Source organism: Syngnathus typhle, linkage group LG10 (assembly GCF_033458585.1).
Source record: "Syngnathus typhle isolate RoL2023-S1 ecotype Sweden linkage group LG10, RoL_Styp_1.0, whole genome shotgun sequence".
Lineage (NCBI taxonomy): Eukaryota > Metazoa > Chordata > Actinopteri > Syngnathiformes > Syngnathidae > Syngnathus > Syngnathus typhle.
Window position 1 is genome coordinate 3,449,520 of NC_083747.1, and position 16,468 is coordinate 3,465,987.

General features: G+C 42.9%; 2 protein-coding genes across 3 annotated transcripts; one reads left to right on the forward strand and one right to left on the reverse strand.

Moving 5' to 3' along the window:
- The first annotated feature begins 93 nt into the window (after nt 1–93).
- Nucleotides 94–7,283, forward strand: erp44 (endoplasmic reticulum protein 44). The gene is made up of 11 exons (XM_061288558.1): nt 94–258; nt 1,742–1,814; nt 1,890–1,929; nt 2,009–2,124; nt 3,007–3,191; nt 3,276–3,391; nt 3,452–3,626; nt 3,707–3,818; nt 4,129–4,270; nt 5,222–5,324; nt 5,552–7,283. Exons 1-11 carry the CDS (start codon nt 199–201, stop codon nt 5,648–5,650), a joined length of 1,221 nt encoding a protein of 406 aa, XP_061144542.1. The 5' UTR covers nt 94–198; the 3' UTR covers nt 5,651–7,283.
- A 2-nt stretch (nt 7,284–7,285) lies between these two features.
- stx17 (syntaxin 17) lies at nt 7,286–14,495 on the reverse strand. Of its 2 annotated transcripts, none has more exons than XM_061288559.1 (7): nt 14,341–14,495; nt 13,762–13,908; nt 13,621–13,686; nt 12,258–12,572; nt 12,102–12,152; nt 10,271–10,357; nt 7,286–8,554 (listed from the first exon to the last, which is right to left on the reverse strand). In XM_061288559.1, exons 2-7 carry the CDS (start codon nt 13,882–13,884, stop codon nt 8,315–8,317), a joined length of 882 nt encoding a protein of 293 aa, XP_061144543.1. In that variant the 5' UTR covers nt 13,885–13,908; nt 14,341–14,495; the 3' UTR covers nt 7,286–8,314. The 2 variants fall into 2 exon arrangements, with proteins under 2 accessions (XP_061144543.1, XP_061144544.1); XM_061288560.1 differs by having other exon boundaries at nt 13,762–13,947; nt 14,341–14,486.
- Nucleotides 14,496–16,468: the final 1,973 nt, after the last annotated feature.

Below are 16,468 nucleotides of genomic sequence, written 5' to 3' on the forward strand. Positions count from 1 at the left end.
TTTAACTAACGGGGACACCAGTTTAGGTTTAGTTAGAACTACATTTCCCATCAAAGCTTACGTTTTACCGGAAGTTTCATTTTCGTTTCCGTGGTCACCACGAGATCGGTTCGCCGCTGCAGCAACGAGCGGTGTCGAAGCAGACAGGGGCGAATCAGCACTACCACCACCTTGCACCTTCACACTTTCTACAATACGATGAAACTATCAACAATATTATCCTCCCTCTGTAACTGCATCAGTTGCGTCATACTACTGGTAGGATCTTTTTCTCATCCCCGGAAATGACACTTTGATTATTGGCAAAAGGCAAGCTAACGTTAGCTGAGGGCTCTTAGCTAGCCAGCCAGGCTAGCGGTTAGCTAACCGAGCAACCTCCCCTGTCATTAGACGTGGCTCTTTTTGATGCTGTTGTAGTGATTTATATACCAAACCGGCCTTTCATTGGAGCGGATTTATATCCTTGGCAGGACCACTCTTGCGATGGAAGTTTTTGGCAACCGATTTTGCAGTAGCCTTTTATGCAAATTAGCCGGTGATGTTGCGTGACATTACCGATGATCCTTTAAGTTACTTTGTTTTCATCTATACAGTTCGCGTGTTATTTGTTCAACAAGCAGTACGTCCAAACTTTTGACAATAACGTGCATGCTCTCAAAGTTTCTTACTCTAAGCAGACTGGCCAAATATTTTTCGTTGGTAACATGTCATTATATTCGTTTGGTCGGATTAGTATGTTTAACACAAGCGTTTACTAAGGTTTGTTTTTGGAGTAAAGATGTTTTATACTTTTTTGTAGTTTTCGATTGATTCCTTGGTGTCTGTGGGTGATTCTCGCCGGTTGGTGAATGCCTCTGTTGTGGCTCAATCTGATTGGTTAACAACCCGGAAACGAGCGGTGCAATTTGTGTTACTTTAGGCCTGACCTAAAATAGTTTGCACGGTTATTTTTATTTTACGGAGTTAATGATGGAAAATATAAACATCCCTTTGTAGCAGAGTTACAGCAGCAATAACTCAAAAAAGGAGATTATAAAAAATAGCATGCAAGGAAACCATGTTTTTGCTTTGTGATGTGGGCAGTGAATGTTATTTGTGTTTACATTCTCAAGCTAACTGGTTAGGGCAGATTCCCAATTACTATACTTGGCTAAACCAAGAGCCGTGCACTTTCTTCTTTTCAATTTTCATTGGTAAATAATTTGACCAAGGCTGCTCTTTGTACTCCGACGACTCTGCGAGGTTGCTGTGTGTGCAGGGCAACACCCGTCTACCATGCCTTCTGTCTTTACAGTCTTTGACAAGGCTCTTGTTGTCAAGTATGATGTGTTTTCAAATAAAAAAAAATACATCAGAGTAATAACATGGGGGCGGAGACAGCAACATCATTGTAAGGCTGTTCTGTCAACTCATTGAGGCCCTTTCAACATAAATCGCATAAAACTGCAACCTGAGTCATTTTTATTTGTCTAAACCGAGTTGTGAGTCCAGGATAAGCATTAAACTATCTTTATCGAGTCATTATGAGAAACACTCCTATATTTGTTCTGTGGGAGATCATGATGGCTGGTAGACATTTGCTCTATTTAACATAATTTGCTTTTGATCTTGTGAGTATGTTCGCACTTAACAAGTTTGGTTGTTAAGATGGACTCTCGCAATTTCTCTGATAGTATGGTTGAGGTTTTGGAGCCCTCTGTAAAGTAAATACGTAACCCCCTCCACTAATCGTTTTCCGTAGGTGATGGGCCTTAGTACTCCCGGACAAACAGAAATCACCAGTTTGGACTCCGCCAACATTGATGACGTTTTAAGTAAGACATCGTAGAACACGGGTCGCTCAATAAACCTGCCGCTGAATTTTCATTAATGACTGTGTCTGTTTGCAGACAATGCTGCTGTTTCCTTAGTGAACTTTTATGCTGACTGGTAAGTGACTTCTCTGCTCGACATAGATTTCAATGTTGTAAACAGACATTGACGACCCCCCCCACCCTTGGTACCTCAGGTGCAGATTTAGCCAGATGCTCCATCCCATCTTTGAGGAGGCGTCGAACATCATGCGGGAGGAGTTCCCGGATATGAAGCAGGTGGTGTTTGCACGAGTTGACTGCGACCAGCATTGTGAGTGTTTACATCTCCACCCTTTTCTTGCACCGCCCCGCCTCTTGTGGAAACACAAATCTTCTTGTTGGCAAAAACCTAAAAAGGTTAAGTCCTGAAAATGAAAAATTGGTGGAGACCTGAATCAAGAAGCCACTGGAAAACTTTGCGTTCTTTTAAACTAACACTTGCCACAAAGACTTTCCTGACAGTGTCAATCAAAAGTGAGCTTTTTTTTTAACTTTATTTAGAAAACTTGAATTGGTGATGCTGTAATCTAATATCTGCGATCCAAAGAGCTAAAAAGGAAATTACATACTAATATCAATATCCTTTCAAATACCGGATATCTGTTTAGCTCCGTGCACGTTGATGATAAAACGCTTTCAGCAGTTCCGCCCCTTTCAAGTTAAACACGCCAAATGGAAACACGCCATATTTGATGAGGCCACATACGCAAAGATGGCCGCCACACCAAAAGGCAGCGTAGACACAAACCGCCCGCCTGGCCGGCCGCAGCCTTTTGAGATAAAGCAAATTAAAGGGAATTATTGATGACCCGCAAACTGTTTGAAGACTAATGACAAAACTGCTTCTTCCTGTGAAGCCTGGAGGCTTAGAGACGCCCTGCGGAGAGATTGACACCTGCCACATATGTGCACACACACACACACACAGGGAGGGAGTGACTGCACAGTGAATATTTACCCCTAGTGGGGGGCAGCTTTCATGTGGGAGATCAGACCTCAGAGCTGTCTGGAGGTTGTGTTTCCAGCCTTTTCACTGCCACCATCGCCGCCGCTCTTTGACGTTCACTTTATCCCCCCCCCCCCCCCGTGTGTGTGTGCTCACTCACCCCTCTCAATCAATTACTTTCTTCCTCCAACTTGGCCTTCTGTGTAGCCGACATAGCCCAGCGCTACCGCATCAGCAAGTACCCCACGCTGAAGCTGTTCCGCAACGGCATGATGATGAAGCGGGAGTACAGGGGTCAGAGGTCAGTGGCGGCCATCGCCGACTTCATCCGCCAGCAGCAGGTTGACCCGGTGGTAGAGATCCACTCGGAGGAGGAGCTGAAATCTGTCGACGTGAGCGGCAACAACACACGTTTGTCATCGGGCCGAACGATGACTCGCATTCAAAATCGACATTGAGTTTTTCCGCTCCCACAGAGAAGCAAAAGGAACATCATCGGTTACTTTGAGAACAAAGATTCGGACAAATACCGCGCCTTTGAAAAAGTCGCCAACATCCTCCGAGATGACTGCGTCTTCTCGGCTGCATTCGGGTGAGTTTTTTTTTTTTGTCGTTGCCCTTCCGGCAATGTCTCAACATTCTCGCCCCGCAGGCCCGTGTCCGAGTCGGAGCGCTTCAGCGGGGACAGCGTCATCTTCAAGCCGGTTGGGGAGAACATCCCCGACATGGCCTACATCGGCCACCTGGACAACTTTGACCTGACCTACGCTTGGGTTCAGGACAAGTGTGTTCCTCTGGTCAGGGAGATCACCTTTGAAAACGGAGAGGTTTGCCCACACAGATCATCATCATCATCAGTAAGCTCTTCCAATGGTCATGTTTCGAACAATCCTGTCTTGTTTTCCAGGAGCTCACCGAAGAGGGCATCCCTTTCCTGATTCTGTTCCATCTCAAAGACGACAACGAGAGCTTAGAGAAGTTCCAGCAGGAAGTGACTCGTCAGCTCTTTAGCGAGAAAGGTTAGCGTGTTTCGTTTTTTTTTGCGTGTTGTCATTTCCTCTGCTTTTTGCTCAACGTGCGGCATCAGATCCGAACTTGGCAGGATTATGAAATTCATTGTCACTGCACATGCACGAGAACGGAAATTCACATATCCGTTATAACTTGTTCAAAAGACGTGTACAAAAACAACAACAGTGACCAACAGAGGGAGACAGAACAAAATCTTAAAATTAATGTCCCATTTTTGAATCTAGGGATGAAATTTAGAATCGTTTCTCCTTTTTGCAGTTTCTCAGTTTGATGACTAACTGTTTTGCTGTTGCTCAGGGTCCATCAACTTCCTGCACGCCGACTGCGACAAGTTCCGGCATCCTCTCCTACACATCCAGAAGACTCCTGCCGACTGTCCCGTTATTGCCATCGACTCGTTCAGGCACATGTACGTGTTCCCGGACTACAAAGACCTCAGGTAAGTACTCACCGCTTGCCTTCGATCTTCTCTATTGCAAAAAAAAGAACAATCGACAGAATTACGAATGTGTCGAGCTTTTGGCATTATTTACAAAAGACAATGAAAATGTCGGCAATCTTGTACAGCAACAATTTTTTTACACAATTCCACCAACAAACAAGTAAATACTTTCAAACTATTTTTTGTTAGTTTAATTGGCATCTACTGGAACGTGTGCACCAGCGTTACTGCGGTAATCCCATCACGTCAAAGCGATGAAGCAAATCTAATTACAGCTGACCACAAATTTGACTAGTGCCTTCTCTCTATGCTTAATGATGTCATGAGCCACCATTGTTCTCATCTGCCTTGATAACCCCCCCCCCCCCCCCCCCCACACACACACACACAGAGCATAATCATCTATTGCGCACCAGCCAAAAAAACGTCAGGCCCTTCTTAAACTTGTCCTTTCTGAATGGGCCAGGACAGCGGCGCTAATGTGACATGATTTGGCTCGGGCAATAAGTGCTAAACTAATCCATTCTAATCAAATGTGCTCTTATTTATTCTCCCCCCCCTCCCCTCCCCAATCAGAGCCCGATCACATAGACACAAGCCCCGAGGACTGAGCGGGGCCTCGCTTGGCCTAATTGCATCACATCAGCGCTGCGTGTGGCACACAGCTTGAAATTGCATTAGTGCAGCGTATGTTGTATGTACGCACTAAAGTGAGACACACACACACACAAGCGGCGTCCGTGTAACGCGACAGCCGCTCATGACCCGTCTGTAATAAGACGCTTTATATATTAATATGCCTTCACGACACCGGCGTCTTATTGTCCAACGGCTCCGACCAGACGTGTGGAATGTGCCGTCGGAATACGCTGCCGATCGATGACGATGTTGTATGTGCGCTGAATATTTCGAGTGATGACGTGTTGTGCGTGCGCTGAATATTTCTAGCGTTCCCGGCAAACTGAAACAGTTCGTCTCGGACCTGCACTCCGGAAAACTACATCGAGAGTTCCACCACGGTCCCGATCCCACGGACAGCGCGCCCGGACAGGTCTGGCTACACGCACCGCCTTGAGAAGCGGACCTCTCAGTCACCACAAACACAATCTGATAAGATCCAATGCAAGAGGTCGATGAAGAAAAATGGCCACAGTTTTGCTCGTATGGTGTTCCGCAAGGTTCAATTTTAGGCCCCCTGAGTTTCATGCAAGCAACTAACAAACAATGCGAAAACTTTTTTTTTTTTTTAAATTGCTCGGCCTTTGTGTTTGTGATCAGGAGGAGATTGCCAGCAGCCCCCCGAAGAGCTCCTTCAAAAAACTGGCACCCAGCGGGTCTCGCTACACCATCCTAACACGGGACCGCGATGAGCTGTGACCTCAGCCGCCTTTCCTTCCAGTCACCTTTTGACTCCATGCCACGCCTCGGGTGGGGGTAGGAACGTCCCGGGAGGGGGGCTTTGGGTCAGGACACAGGCCAGCGGGACACAACAGCAACACCCTTACTGAAAAGAGAGATGAAGAAGAACTGGCGAGAACATGTGAGAAAGACAAGCCCATGACACAACTATGTTGGATAAACCTCTATTTTCTTAACTCGTAACATTTTATTTTGGATTTTGGGAAAGGGTGAAGACTTAAATGTGGGTTTGGGGGTCGAAGCATCAGGAGAAGTATTTTTATGTTTTTTTTTTCCTCAAGCTTGTACATATGTTTGTGTTCCATGGCATTTGTTGTTCTAAATTAAATGCACCATTATTTTTCTTTAGATTATTCCATTCACCCTTCACTCCACTTGTTCTTAAACGTGGCTCGTTTTCCATCAAGGGTTTTTCCGACGTCGCCTCACGCGTGCCGATTCTCCTCGCGTGTTCTTAAAAGCACAAGACGCCATTTTGAAGTAGTGGCATCTTCTTCGTCTCTCCGCAATATTTCTGAAGGATTAGAAAACACATTTGCTACTTGGTACTACTTTGTTTTTCAATCAGGGGTGGGGAACCTGCAAGTACATTTACCATTTCTAAAAAAACAAAACAGAGAAACTTAGAAAAGGATTGAAAATATACTCCTGACAGGATTTTGGGTGAAATTTGACAGCAAAGCTAAAATTCCCCTCTAACCTTTACAGGTGAACTGAATTTGACCTCTTTGAATGAACCGTTGAGTGATTCATTACTTTTGCACAACTTGGCAAAATTCATAACGATCAATGAATGGACCAATAATTTCCTACTCCAATTACAATTGGCATTTAAAGCGTCAGAGTCATCATGAAACCAAGACAATAACTAACAATTGACCCCACAAGATGTTCTCAGAAGGAGGAGCTGAGAGTCATTCAGCAAATTGCAACAGATAGCGGAAGAGTTATAGAAAGTCACAGAAGTAGATGTACTCGGAAAATCATTTTGTCAGCAAGCTACACAAAAAGTAATGGAACACGTCATTGTCGGATGTTCAAAAGGCTCGAGAAGGTCAAATAAAGTTAATCTGTAAAGTGCCATTTTGGGTTCATCTCGGGGTCAGTCTTTGGGTTACCGTGTCAACGTTTTGTGAGTTGTGAGATCATTTATACTGTAATTTCCCCTAACAAAAAATTCTGATTGCCAAAGATTCGACTATAATTCTGAGCGAAATTATTTTTTTTGTGCCGTGCCACTTAAGCCAATTAACTCCACTGTGATGCAAAGTGATGTTCTGCATAAGCCCATCCAACCATGTTTTTGTACCATGTATGTCAGAAAGAGGAGCCCTCTTAAAAAAAAAAAAAAAAGGTTTTTAATGAGTCTTTGGGTACAAGTTAGTGATCCTTGAAATGGATCCTAAAGTGGACTTGTTTTGATTTAGGGAACTTGTTGCTCAGTTTTTACTGTCCAATCGAAGCCAAGAGACATTGGGACATATCAGCCCACACACGAAAGAATCGGGAGGGGCTTGCCATTTCCAAACAAGTCATCTCAAGAGGGGAAGAATTTGGAAAAGGGATAATGATTAAAAGTCATTTTACAATATATTGTGTTTTGCGTATTATTGTGTGGCCTTTATTGACATTGAAACATTTCAGATGGCAACATTTAGTTTGGCTGACAAGAAGCTATAAAATAAAACATGGAGCACATTACTTGAATCGCATGTTGGCACTTGGGTGTGTTGTGCAGAAGTTAATGAAAAGTTATATCAAGTCAATGTGACTAGAGATTTGTATCATAATGAAGTTGCAGCAATTTCTCAGAAGGCAACATTAGTAGTGGAGACTTCATTTTTATACTAATTTGATCTCATATTACATAATAATGCTGACCCAAAATTTTGTTTTTTTGAAATACACGGTTCAAAAACATTATTCCTTCCCTAATACTGGGATAATTCTTTCCTAGAATCCTTTCATAATCACTTTAGTCATGCCAAATCCATCAGTAAAATTAGTCTCGCTTATCGGGATATGTACTCAGTGGCCAACTGCTAGAATGCCTGCGTGACTTTTTTTTTTGTACATGTGCCGGTTGATGATATGGCCTGCATTGAAGGGCCACTGTAGGCATTGTAAAAAAAAAAAAAAATGTTGGTCAGTAATTTATATTTGAAAGTTTTTCCTATTTAAGTATTCCAGGCAGAAAAATACAAGTTTTTTTTATAGTGTGCAACCTTTCTGACACACTTTGTATATTACAGCGGGCCGCTAAAAAATGGGCGGCGGCCCCCAATTGGCCCACAAGCCATGAGTGGGACACCTCAGGTTTAAAAGTTTTTTTTTTTTTTTTAAGATGGTCTTTTTATATGAATTTTCTTTTACCGATCACAGGTGGGTGTGACATTTTAGTTTTAACTGTAAAGTCCTAATCAGTGTAAAATAGATGACAAAATAGGGAGAATTCCTTACAGGAAAGAGGGTTGAGCTCTGCAAACGTGACCATGGTGCCTCCATTTTGTCAGTTTGACGCAGTTCCGCTAAAAAGTATCATAAATGCAAATGCTTTTTGCATCCGTAGTAGTGTAACCGCTCACAGTCCTGATTATGCAAGCAGGCGGGAAACTCCATGGCTCACTCATCCTTGGCTGACCCGGGGTCGGCCGGCGGCGCCGTCAGCTGCTTCATCTGCAGCGCCAGCAAGCTTTTACGGTGCTTCTTCACCAAGCTGCCTCCCGCGAAGCCAAGAGCGCTGCCCCCCACCACGGCCGCGCTCGCCGCTTTGAGTCCAATCAGCAGGCCCAGCGGGCCGGCGACAGCGGCGCCCAGGAGCGCCCCGGCCAAAGGCAGTATCGCCAACTTGTGGCCTACTGCCTGCAAGCATAACACACACACACACACCGAGACATCGGCGTTAAAATCTATCACACGCGGATTAATAGGTTTTTTTTTTATTTGGTGCAGTTTGCGTTGGACGGTACTAGTCACGGCTATAATAATAATCCTTATCAATTAATTTAGCTTTTATGTAACTTCTCTAATTTTGGATTGATTTTCCTTATTTTTTTTAATTTATTCCTTATTTTTCAACAAATCTTACATATATGAATGTGTCAGTAAAATAGTAAAAATGAAATAGGACTGAGTAAATTGTAATACTTGGCTATAGCTGTTCCATTAAACAGAACCAATTTACATGGTTATCTTCGGAGCTGTGCATGCATTGCAGTTGGATTTTCCTCCTTTAAAAAGCATGCCGCTGACAAATAAAGTTTCGTATGCATTGCATGAATCTTCTCAAAGATTACAAATCACGCCCATCCCAAATTTGGATGCGTGCTTGCTTGTATGCTCACGCATGAGCCAAAAGAAAGTCAAAATACACACGCAAACCAGCTTGTGTGTGTATGAATGTAAAAGCGACTCTTCCACTACAGCTTCAAACTGATTCCATTATCTTCCTTGGCTGCTTTTGCACCCGCTATCATCAGAGTGGAAGGTGCTTTTTTTGCTGATGGCAATTAATGAGCCCGGGTGCGCACACACAACACACACTCCCACGCACACACACTGTTGATTAACCTCTCACTATTAAATTAATCTAGTTCAAACGTTAACCTCCCTCGACTACACCCCTGTGGCAGCCAATTCTAATTCCACCTGAGCTGAGTGTGATATGTATATATATATATATATATATACACACATATATACACTCACACAAGTATGTGTGCGTGCGCGCGAGCAACGTCCTTTGACCCGATGACAGATAACGAGCCGTTTCAACACGTTCAAACATCTGACGTCGCTCTCATCTCGCGTTATCTCCACAAACCCCTTTCGCCTAATGTACCAGCTCGACCTTGTGTTGTTCAATCACGACTCGGTTACCTTTACGGCTCCCCATGCAAATAGGCGTCCGTCTCTCGCATAGAGATGCCAGAAAATTGCGGTAACGGAAGATTAATTGATTGCATTTTCATCTCGGTCGAGAATTGAATTGCTCTGCCTGTGTATTTGTACGCTCGCAATTTGGCTACATGGCCGAGAAGTCTTTTTTTTTGTATCATAGCGTCCACAGTCAGGGTTTCATTTTAATTGGGACGCCTGAAGAGACCATAGTGGTGAGGGCAAACTTTGCCTCAGAGTTAAATATAATCCTGACACACACAAAAATAACCAAATGAATCTTAACAAATGAATTGAACGGCGGCGTTGTGGGTGTGTGCCGTTAAGCGTTGAGTGGCTCCGCCACGTGATTCGCAATGACGGGGCCAAGCGTTGGGCATTTTCGAGTGTGTCATAAGTGCGAAGGCCACCGAGGTACACTCAGCTCTCCGAGTGTGCTCGCTGAAATGGCAATGAAAAACATGAAGCGCTTTTTCCCCAGCTCTTCTCCATGCTCTGCACACACTGACAATCTCTCCCATCCCTCTCCTCTCTCAATTTCCTTAATTGTGGCTTTCCTCCGTTTTCAAGCGGATCAATAGGGACAAACGCTGTTGGAATAGCTGCGAGGCAAAGTGCCATCGATCTCAACACGCACACACACACACGCCGTGTGTGCGCATTAACACACGCCATACACACCTTCCCCAAGCTCTTGGACCCCTCCTCCACGTTGGCACCGGCCGTGTTGACGTTGTCCTCAATGCTGTCAATCTTCTCCTGCTGGGACTGAAACACAGGGGTTGGACACACACACATAAAAATATGTACACGCACACACACACGTTCTGGTGGCAAAAGATATGCACACACATTATTACCGTATTTTCCGCCCTATAAGGCGCACCTAAAAACCTAAATTTTTCTCAAAATCCAACAGTGCGCCTTATAGCCCAGTGCCCATATATGGACCAAATTCCTAAATTTAAACTGGCCCAAAGCATTGTGTCATGAAATCAATCATAAGTGGCCCGCTGAAGACTATGAATCATGACTCAAAAAGACTATGGATCATTATTTTATGATTATAAAGTAAATTGTTTCCGTCTGAAGTTGAAATAAAAAAGATTAAATGGAGAATGATTTGATTTGGATTAAAAATCTGACATGATGCATTAATGGTGCGCCTTATAGTCCGGTGCGCCTTACATAAGGATAAAGTTTTAAAATGGGCCATTCATTGAAGGTGCGCCTTATAGGCCGGTGCGCCTTATAGGCCGGAAAATACGGTAATTGTTATTTTGGTGTTTTTAATTGTTATCGTGCAGGTTGGAGGTATACTTAAAGATGACATTTGTGAGGGATGTGTGTGTGTGTGTGTGTCTCATGAAATATTCAGAGTGGCAGCTGTCTCTCTCCCTATGAGGGCCACATGGACACTGTGACCAAACAACAAGGAGGGCACTTTCCATCTCCTCCGCCTCCCCACATCGCCACTTTCCATTCATAGCACTTCACTTGCACAATAACGCGTAAAAAGCTTCCTTTTTTTTTCCTTCTTTCTATTCGAGCACAAAAGCATTCTGACTGAATATTTTAATTTCTTTTTGTTTCACTGCAATGGTGCTCTACTTGGGACGTGTTAAATACAGACAATATCGGAAGTGCAAATACAAAATAAATAAATAAAATAAAAATAAGAAATTCTTTAGCCTGAAATTTTGTTGGAATTATTTTTTTTTCAAAGTGAGGTAAACATACTTTACCAATTTAAAAAAAACAATTTCAAGGTCGGATGAACTTCTGTATGAAGTCAATTACTTGGAATGCTGTTGTGATGAGTTATAGCATGCACATGATGCATGCTGGAACCAAATTGGACATCCTAAATACAATAATAATTGAATGATAAGAAGAACTGAAAGCCAATAAGCTGCTATAGTCATTTTTGTTTTAATGTAATTGAAATGTCTGGGGTTTTGATCAAACCAAGTTATTTCCTTGTCAGACTGCGAGGAACCAACATTGTCCGTTTTAGGAAATGATAAAGATTCAAAGTAATAGCGGAAAACAACGCAAACAGTACACACATGGTTGTGCACGAGAATATGACCCCCTCCCCCTGGTGGCGCCACCGTAAACCCCCCCCCCCCCCCCCGAGATGCCGGAACAACATGTCTATGCTCTTTCCGCTCCTCCTCTCGCCTGTTTTGAACCATCACAACATCTTTCCTCTCTCCCTCCGCCACTGTTAATCTCTCCTGCCTCCATCCCGGAGGATGGGGCGATAATCTGAACCGTCTGTTCTCCACCTGCTCCGATGCATCCCCATGTGTGCCACCTCCCCGCCCGCGGACACGGCTGCTGCTCAAGCTTTTCCCGCCCCTCTCCTGAGAGGCCCCCGAGGGTCCCCCTGCAGGAGTCCTTAAACTGATCTGCACTCTCAAAGGAGCGCCATCAGCAACGCAAACAGAGCGAGATGGAGAAAAAAAAAAAGCTCTCCATGTGAAAGCCAATTGTTGTTCATACTTACATGGACGAGCACGGAAAAGCTTGTCACCAAACCACTCAGCTGCTTCAGATCCTGAAAGGGGAGGAGGGCAAAAAAATATTTGAGGCATTGCAGCGCACGTATAAAAATATCTTATATCACGTTGGGCACCAAAAACGAGATGGGACCACTGAGTACCTCCTCAAGGTTGTCCCAAGATTCAGCAGCACTCTCCTCGACAGGGATCTCCGGCAGCTGGGTTTGAATTTGCCAGCCAGAAACGGACTCCTCGTCTGTGTCGGGCCCTCGACCGGATGCCCGAGCAGAATCAGGCGGCGGCGGCGAAGGCGGCGTGGACAGAAGGGCGGGGTCATCGTGCATGCGCAGAAAGTCTCGGGTGGCGGCCGACGCCCTGTCCTTAATCGGCTTGACCATCTTCTCCACAGCCGTGGCGTCTTCTGGCCGGACGCGGCCGCATAGCTTCTCCATCTCTCTGATGTTTGCTCGTAGTTGCTGCGAAGATGACAAGATGATTAGCTTTGGCATGTTTGGGAGTGTGAATGTTTGGTTGTGAAAATCTTTTTTTTTTTTCGAGCCTCCTCTGGATCGACTAGGCAGACGTTTGGCTTTAGATGACGCCTGTGCTTGACAGCTGTCTGTCCGTCCAATACACTTAACACAGTGCAGCAACCCATGAGTCAGGATTAACACCATCAAGACACAGGAAAGCACTCTGTGCTCATCCCCGGGGCTTGGGAGTGTAGTGGTGAGAGGATTGGTGGGTGCCGACTGACTTCTTGGCAACAGCACCCCTCTGGGAATTTCAAAGCCATCATGTGCCGAAACACACTCACAAAACATCCATTCAAGTTTGGACATTGTATTTTATTACTGTTTGTGACGAATGTCGAGCTCGGAACCAGATGAAATTAAACGAGGGGGGAGAGATGCTAAATTTGGAAAGTTTTACAAAATTTGGGGAAAATAAGCCTTGAGGGCTGTGTGGTTTATGGGCGACCTGTGCAGGATGTACCCAGGCTAGTACACGGTGTGAGCTGTGCTGGAACTTAATGGCACGCATTCATGATCCTGAACAGAATAGGCAATCTAAAAAGAAATTAAAAAAGAAATTGGGACCCTTAAAGGCTTTAGAAAACACATGGCAATCAATAAATAACAAAAAAAATGTGCATGACATCGACATATCACGTAAGACTTCCACCTCAAAAGATTAAATCGGGGCATTTTGTGTCTTTTTTTTAAGGAGGGCGGGTGTATTTGAGAAAAAAAAATAGCCTGAACAAGAAGCGCTAAGAAAAAAAAGGGACAAATAGCAAATATATTGACTAGTGATAAGATCAGCTGCTAAATAACACAAATAATGAGTTGGATAAGTGACCATTGATCAAATCAGAAGAATTCTTATTCACACAACCTTTTTGTGAAAGGGGAATTCCAGCCCATGAATAGCTCAAATTTAAGTCCATTGAAATACACTGGTGGGAAAAGCAAATCCAAACCACAGATGTCTTTATGATTGATCACAAATGACATTGTGTACCTGAACTGTTCGGCTGGCATTGATATGCTCCTGATGAAGGCGGTCCCATTGTTGGCTTTGCTGGTACTGCAAAAAAAGATGGAAAACCAATCAGACATTTGTTGTGATGTGGATGCCAGGCTGCGTTATCTGAAGTATCACCTTTACTATGTTGTTGTGGTGTTTTTGAAGCCGCTCGAGGTCAGTGGGGAGAGCCACTTTAATGAACTTGTGAATGGGAGCTTCCAGGCGCCTCAGTGTCAGCTTGCTTCCGCCCTCCGCCATGGGAGCAGACGACGTGACTTCACACTTGTCGGGTTAGAACACATTAGAGAGGCGTAAGAGTGACTGCAAAGACATCAGATAGACATCAGAAACGTACTAATACAAATGTTATAGATATTTGTAAAATTTATATATATTTGTAAAATTTACATATATGTAAAATCTATATTTCTATATAATACAAATGTTAGATATGTAAAATGTATGTGTATATATTATAGAATTTTATATATGTAAAATGTATATATATATTGTAAAAAATGTATACATGTAAAATTTATACAATATATATAAATATAAAATCGATGAAAAAAACGATCATGCTTGACTTGACAGAGACACACTATTCAATCGACTCGTAAAGTTAGTTGCTCCGTATTGTTTTGATGCTAACTGTGACACAACAACATCGGATAAAAACGGAGCGAAATCCAACCCACATATGGCAAAGCTTACCCAAAAGAATTGCTCTCGAGTGCAATAATTATGTTTCCCTTTCCATTGTGTGGCGAAATATACAACAATTGCTGGCTGGTAGGTTTTTGACAGCTGTTATTTGTAAACAAGTCTCACCCAAGTGCGTCGACGAAATGTTTCCGGCCTCAAACAACAAAGAACATTATTTAAGATTCCGCATGACGCTCGAGTCATCTTATATTATTGACGACGTAAAGTTTCCATAAGTATTTGGCGGCAACGTGACAGCACAAATGATAAATTGCTCTGACCGTCACCGTGGGTGACCCAAGGTAAAGGCTCCTATTTTTCTTAAAAATAAAATAGTTTTCAGCCGTAATGAAGCGTGTTTCTCAAACCAATGCAACTTATATACTCATATTATCGTAAAACATTGAATTAATGTGTTTTTATCACTTAGTCTTAGCATACCAGCTAGCACAACTAGCATAGACTCGAAGAAAAAGTTTGGACTTATTTGGAACACTTTCACTATATTGCTAGAATTAGCATAATACTAAAATTAATTGGTATTATTTTCTTTCTTTATTGGTAAAGGAATTATTCAACTGTATTTTTAAAACATACATCCCAAGTACCTGAGTTTATGTAACTACATTGCGCCAAACACGACAAAATATATGATAATGACCCCCCCAAAAAATACATTATGGTCTGTATGGTAAAATACCAAGAGGTATGTGGGATTTCCCCTTCTTTGTGATGTATGTGGGTTAACTGAGTGTTTCCACTTCATTTTCTACAGCACCTTTTACCTTTGACATTTAGGCCAACCCCCCACACATTCTTTCCTCCTTGCAGGGCAACATTGATGCACATAGTCCCATACCACAAGGGAGTTCCCCTATGTGCTGTTAAAAAAAGAAGAAAAGAAAAAAAATCTACTCAGGTTGTTTGTGCACATGTAACTGCTTGTGTAAATCTTTGTCCACTTCCAGGGGACTGCCAGACTTAGAAATAGAACAAAATCCTGATTGTCAAATTGCAAACCATCAAGAATCTAGACTCTATTTTATATCAACACTGAGAGTGTGTGTATGTGTGTGCGATGCTGTGTGCGTGAGTCAGCCACAGGACTCAGGTGTCGTCCATTTCGGTTTAATCCAGGAAGTTTATCAGCAGGGGAGGAAGTCAGCGGGTGACGCGGATCACTTAATACCTCCTGCTTCTTAAAGCGGGCGCGTAATCATCACATCCTGGCGGCTTAGTGAAAACAGTCATCATTTATCGCCGACAACTTTATGTGTTAAAGTGGGAGAAATACAAAATAATATTTCCACCATTAACTGGCATAACGCCCCTAAAAGGGGTCACTCTTCATTTATATTGGCCAATATTTTTCTTTAAAGGGGAAGTGAAGTGAAACATTTCCTTTAAAATACTTTGCTATATAATAATAATAGTAATCAAAACACCTCATTTTGATTGATATTGCTTTAGTGGAAAAGGAATTAAGATGCAAAATCAACCTGTTTTTATCATTTCAGGGGCGGCCATTTTGCCACTTGCTGTCGACTGAAAATGACATCACACTTGCTCAGGGCTTGGATAACGACGAGTGGTAGAGAGAGAGAGGTAATACCAAGGTAGGGCACCACGCCCCATTGAGAAGAATTTTTAAACTAAATTCTAAATTCCGTAGAAAGCTGGTATAGTGAAACCAGTTTTGTGAAGATATGATCACCTCTTCTACTTCCATTAAATTGAACTGCACTTTTTTGAATTATTGCAGAATGGATGTGTTCTGTTTTTCATGCATTTTTTTTTACTGTAATGACAATGAAGATAATTGATTAATTCATTGCATGAGCCCATAATGTCATTATCTTAATGGCATTGTAATGTTCCTATTAGAGATTCATATTATTCAGGTTGTTAGTAGAATTATTTGGTCCCGTCATTTTGCAACCGCCAAAAGAGCCTTTTAATAGTGGTATTTCATTTTATCTTATTTAAAAAATTTAAACTCATTTTAGTTGTGCCGTATTGGTCGTTTTGTTCTATTTTGGTGCAAAAAAACATATTTTGCCTAGATGACGAGTTCAGGGATTGCATCCTGAACTGGTCACCAAGTCATAATCAGGGCTGAATCCGAAATCGGGATTTC

Coding starts and splice junctions, on each gene's coding strand:
- erp44 (XM_061288558.1), top strand. CDS start 199: ATGAAACTATCAACAATATTATCCTCCCTCTGTAACTGCATCAGTTGC. Junction 3,627..3,706: donor TCACCTTTGAAAACGGAGAG/GTTTGCCCACAC, acceptor CTTGTTTTCCAG/GAGCTCACCGAAGAGGGCAT. Junction 4,271..5,221: donor CCGGACTACAAAGACCTCAG/GTAAGTACTCAC, acceptor GAATATTTCTAG/CGTTCCCGGCAAACTGAAAC.
- stx17 (XM_061288559.1), bottom strand. CDS start 13,884: ATGGCGGAGGGCGGAAGCAAGCTGACACTGAGGCGCCTGGAAGCTCCC. Junction 13,687..13,761: donor ACCACAACAACATAGTAAAG/GTGATACTTCAG, acceptor CTTTTTTTGCAG/TACCAGCAAAGCCAACAATG. Junction 10,358..12,101: donor GCTTTTCCGTGCTCGTCCAT/GTAAGTATGAAC, acceptor CCTGTGTTTCAG/TCCCAGCAGGAGAAGATTGA.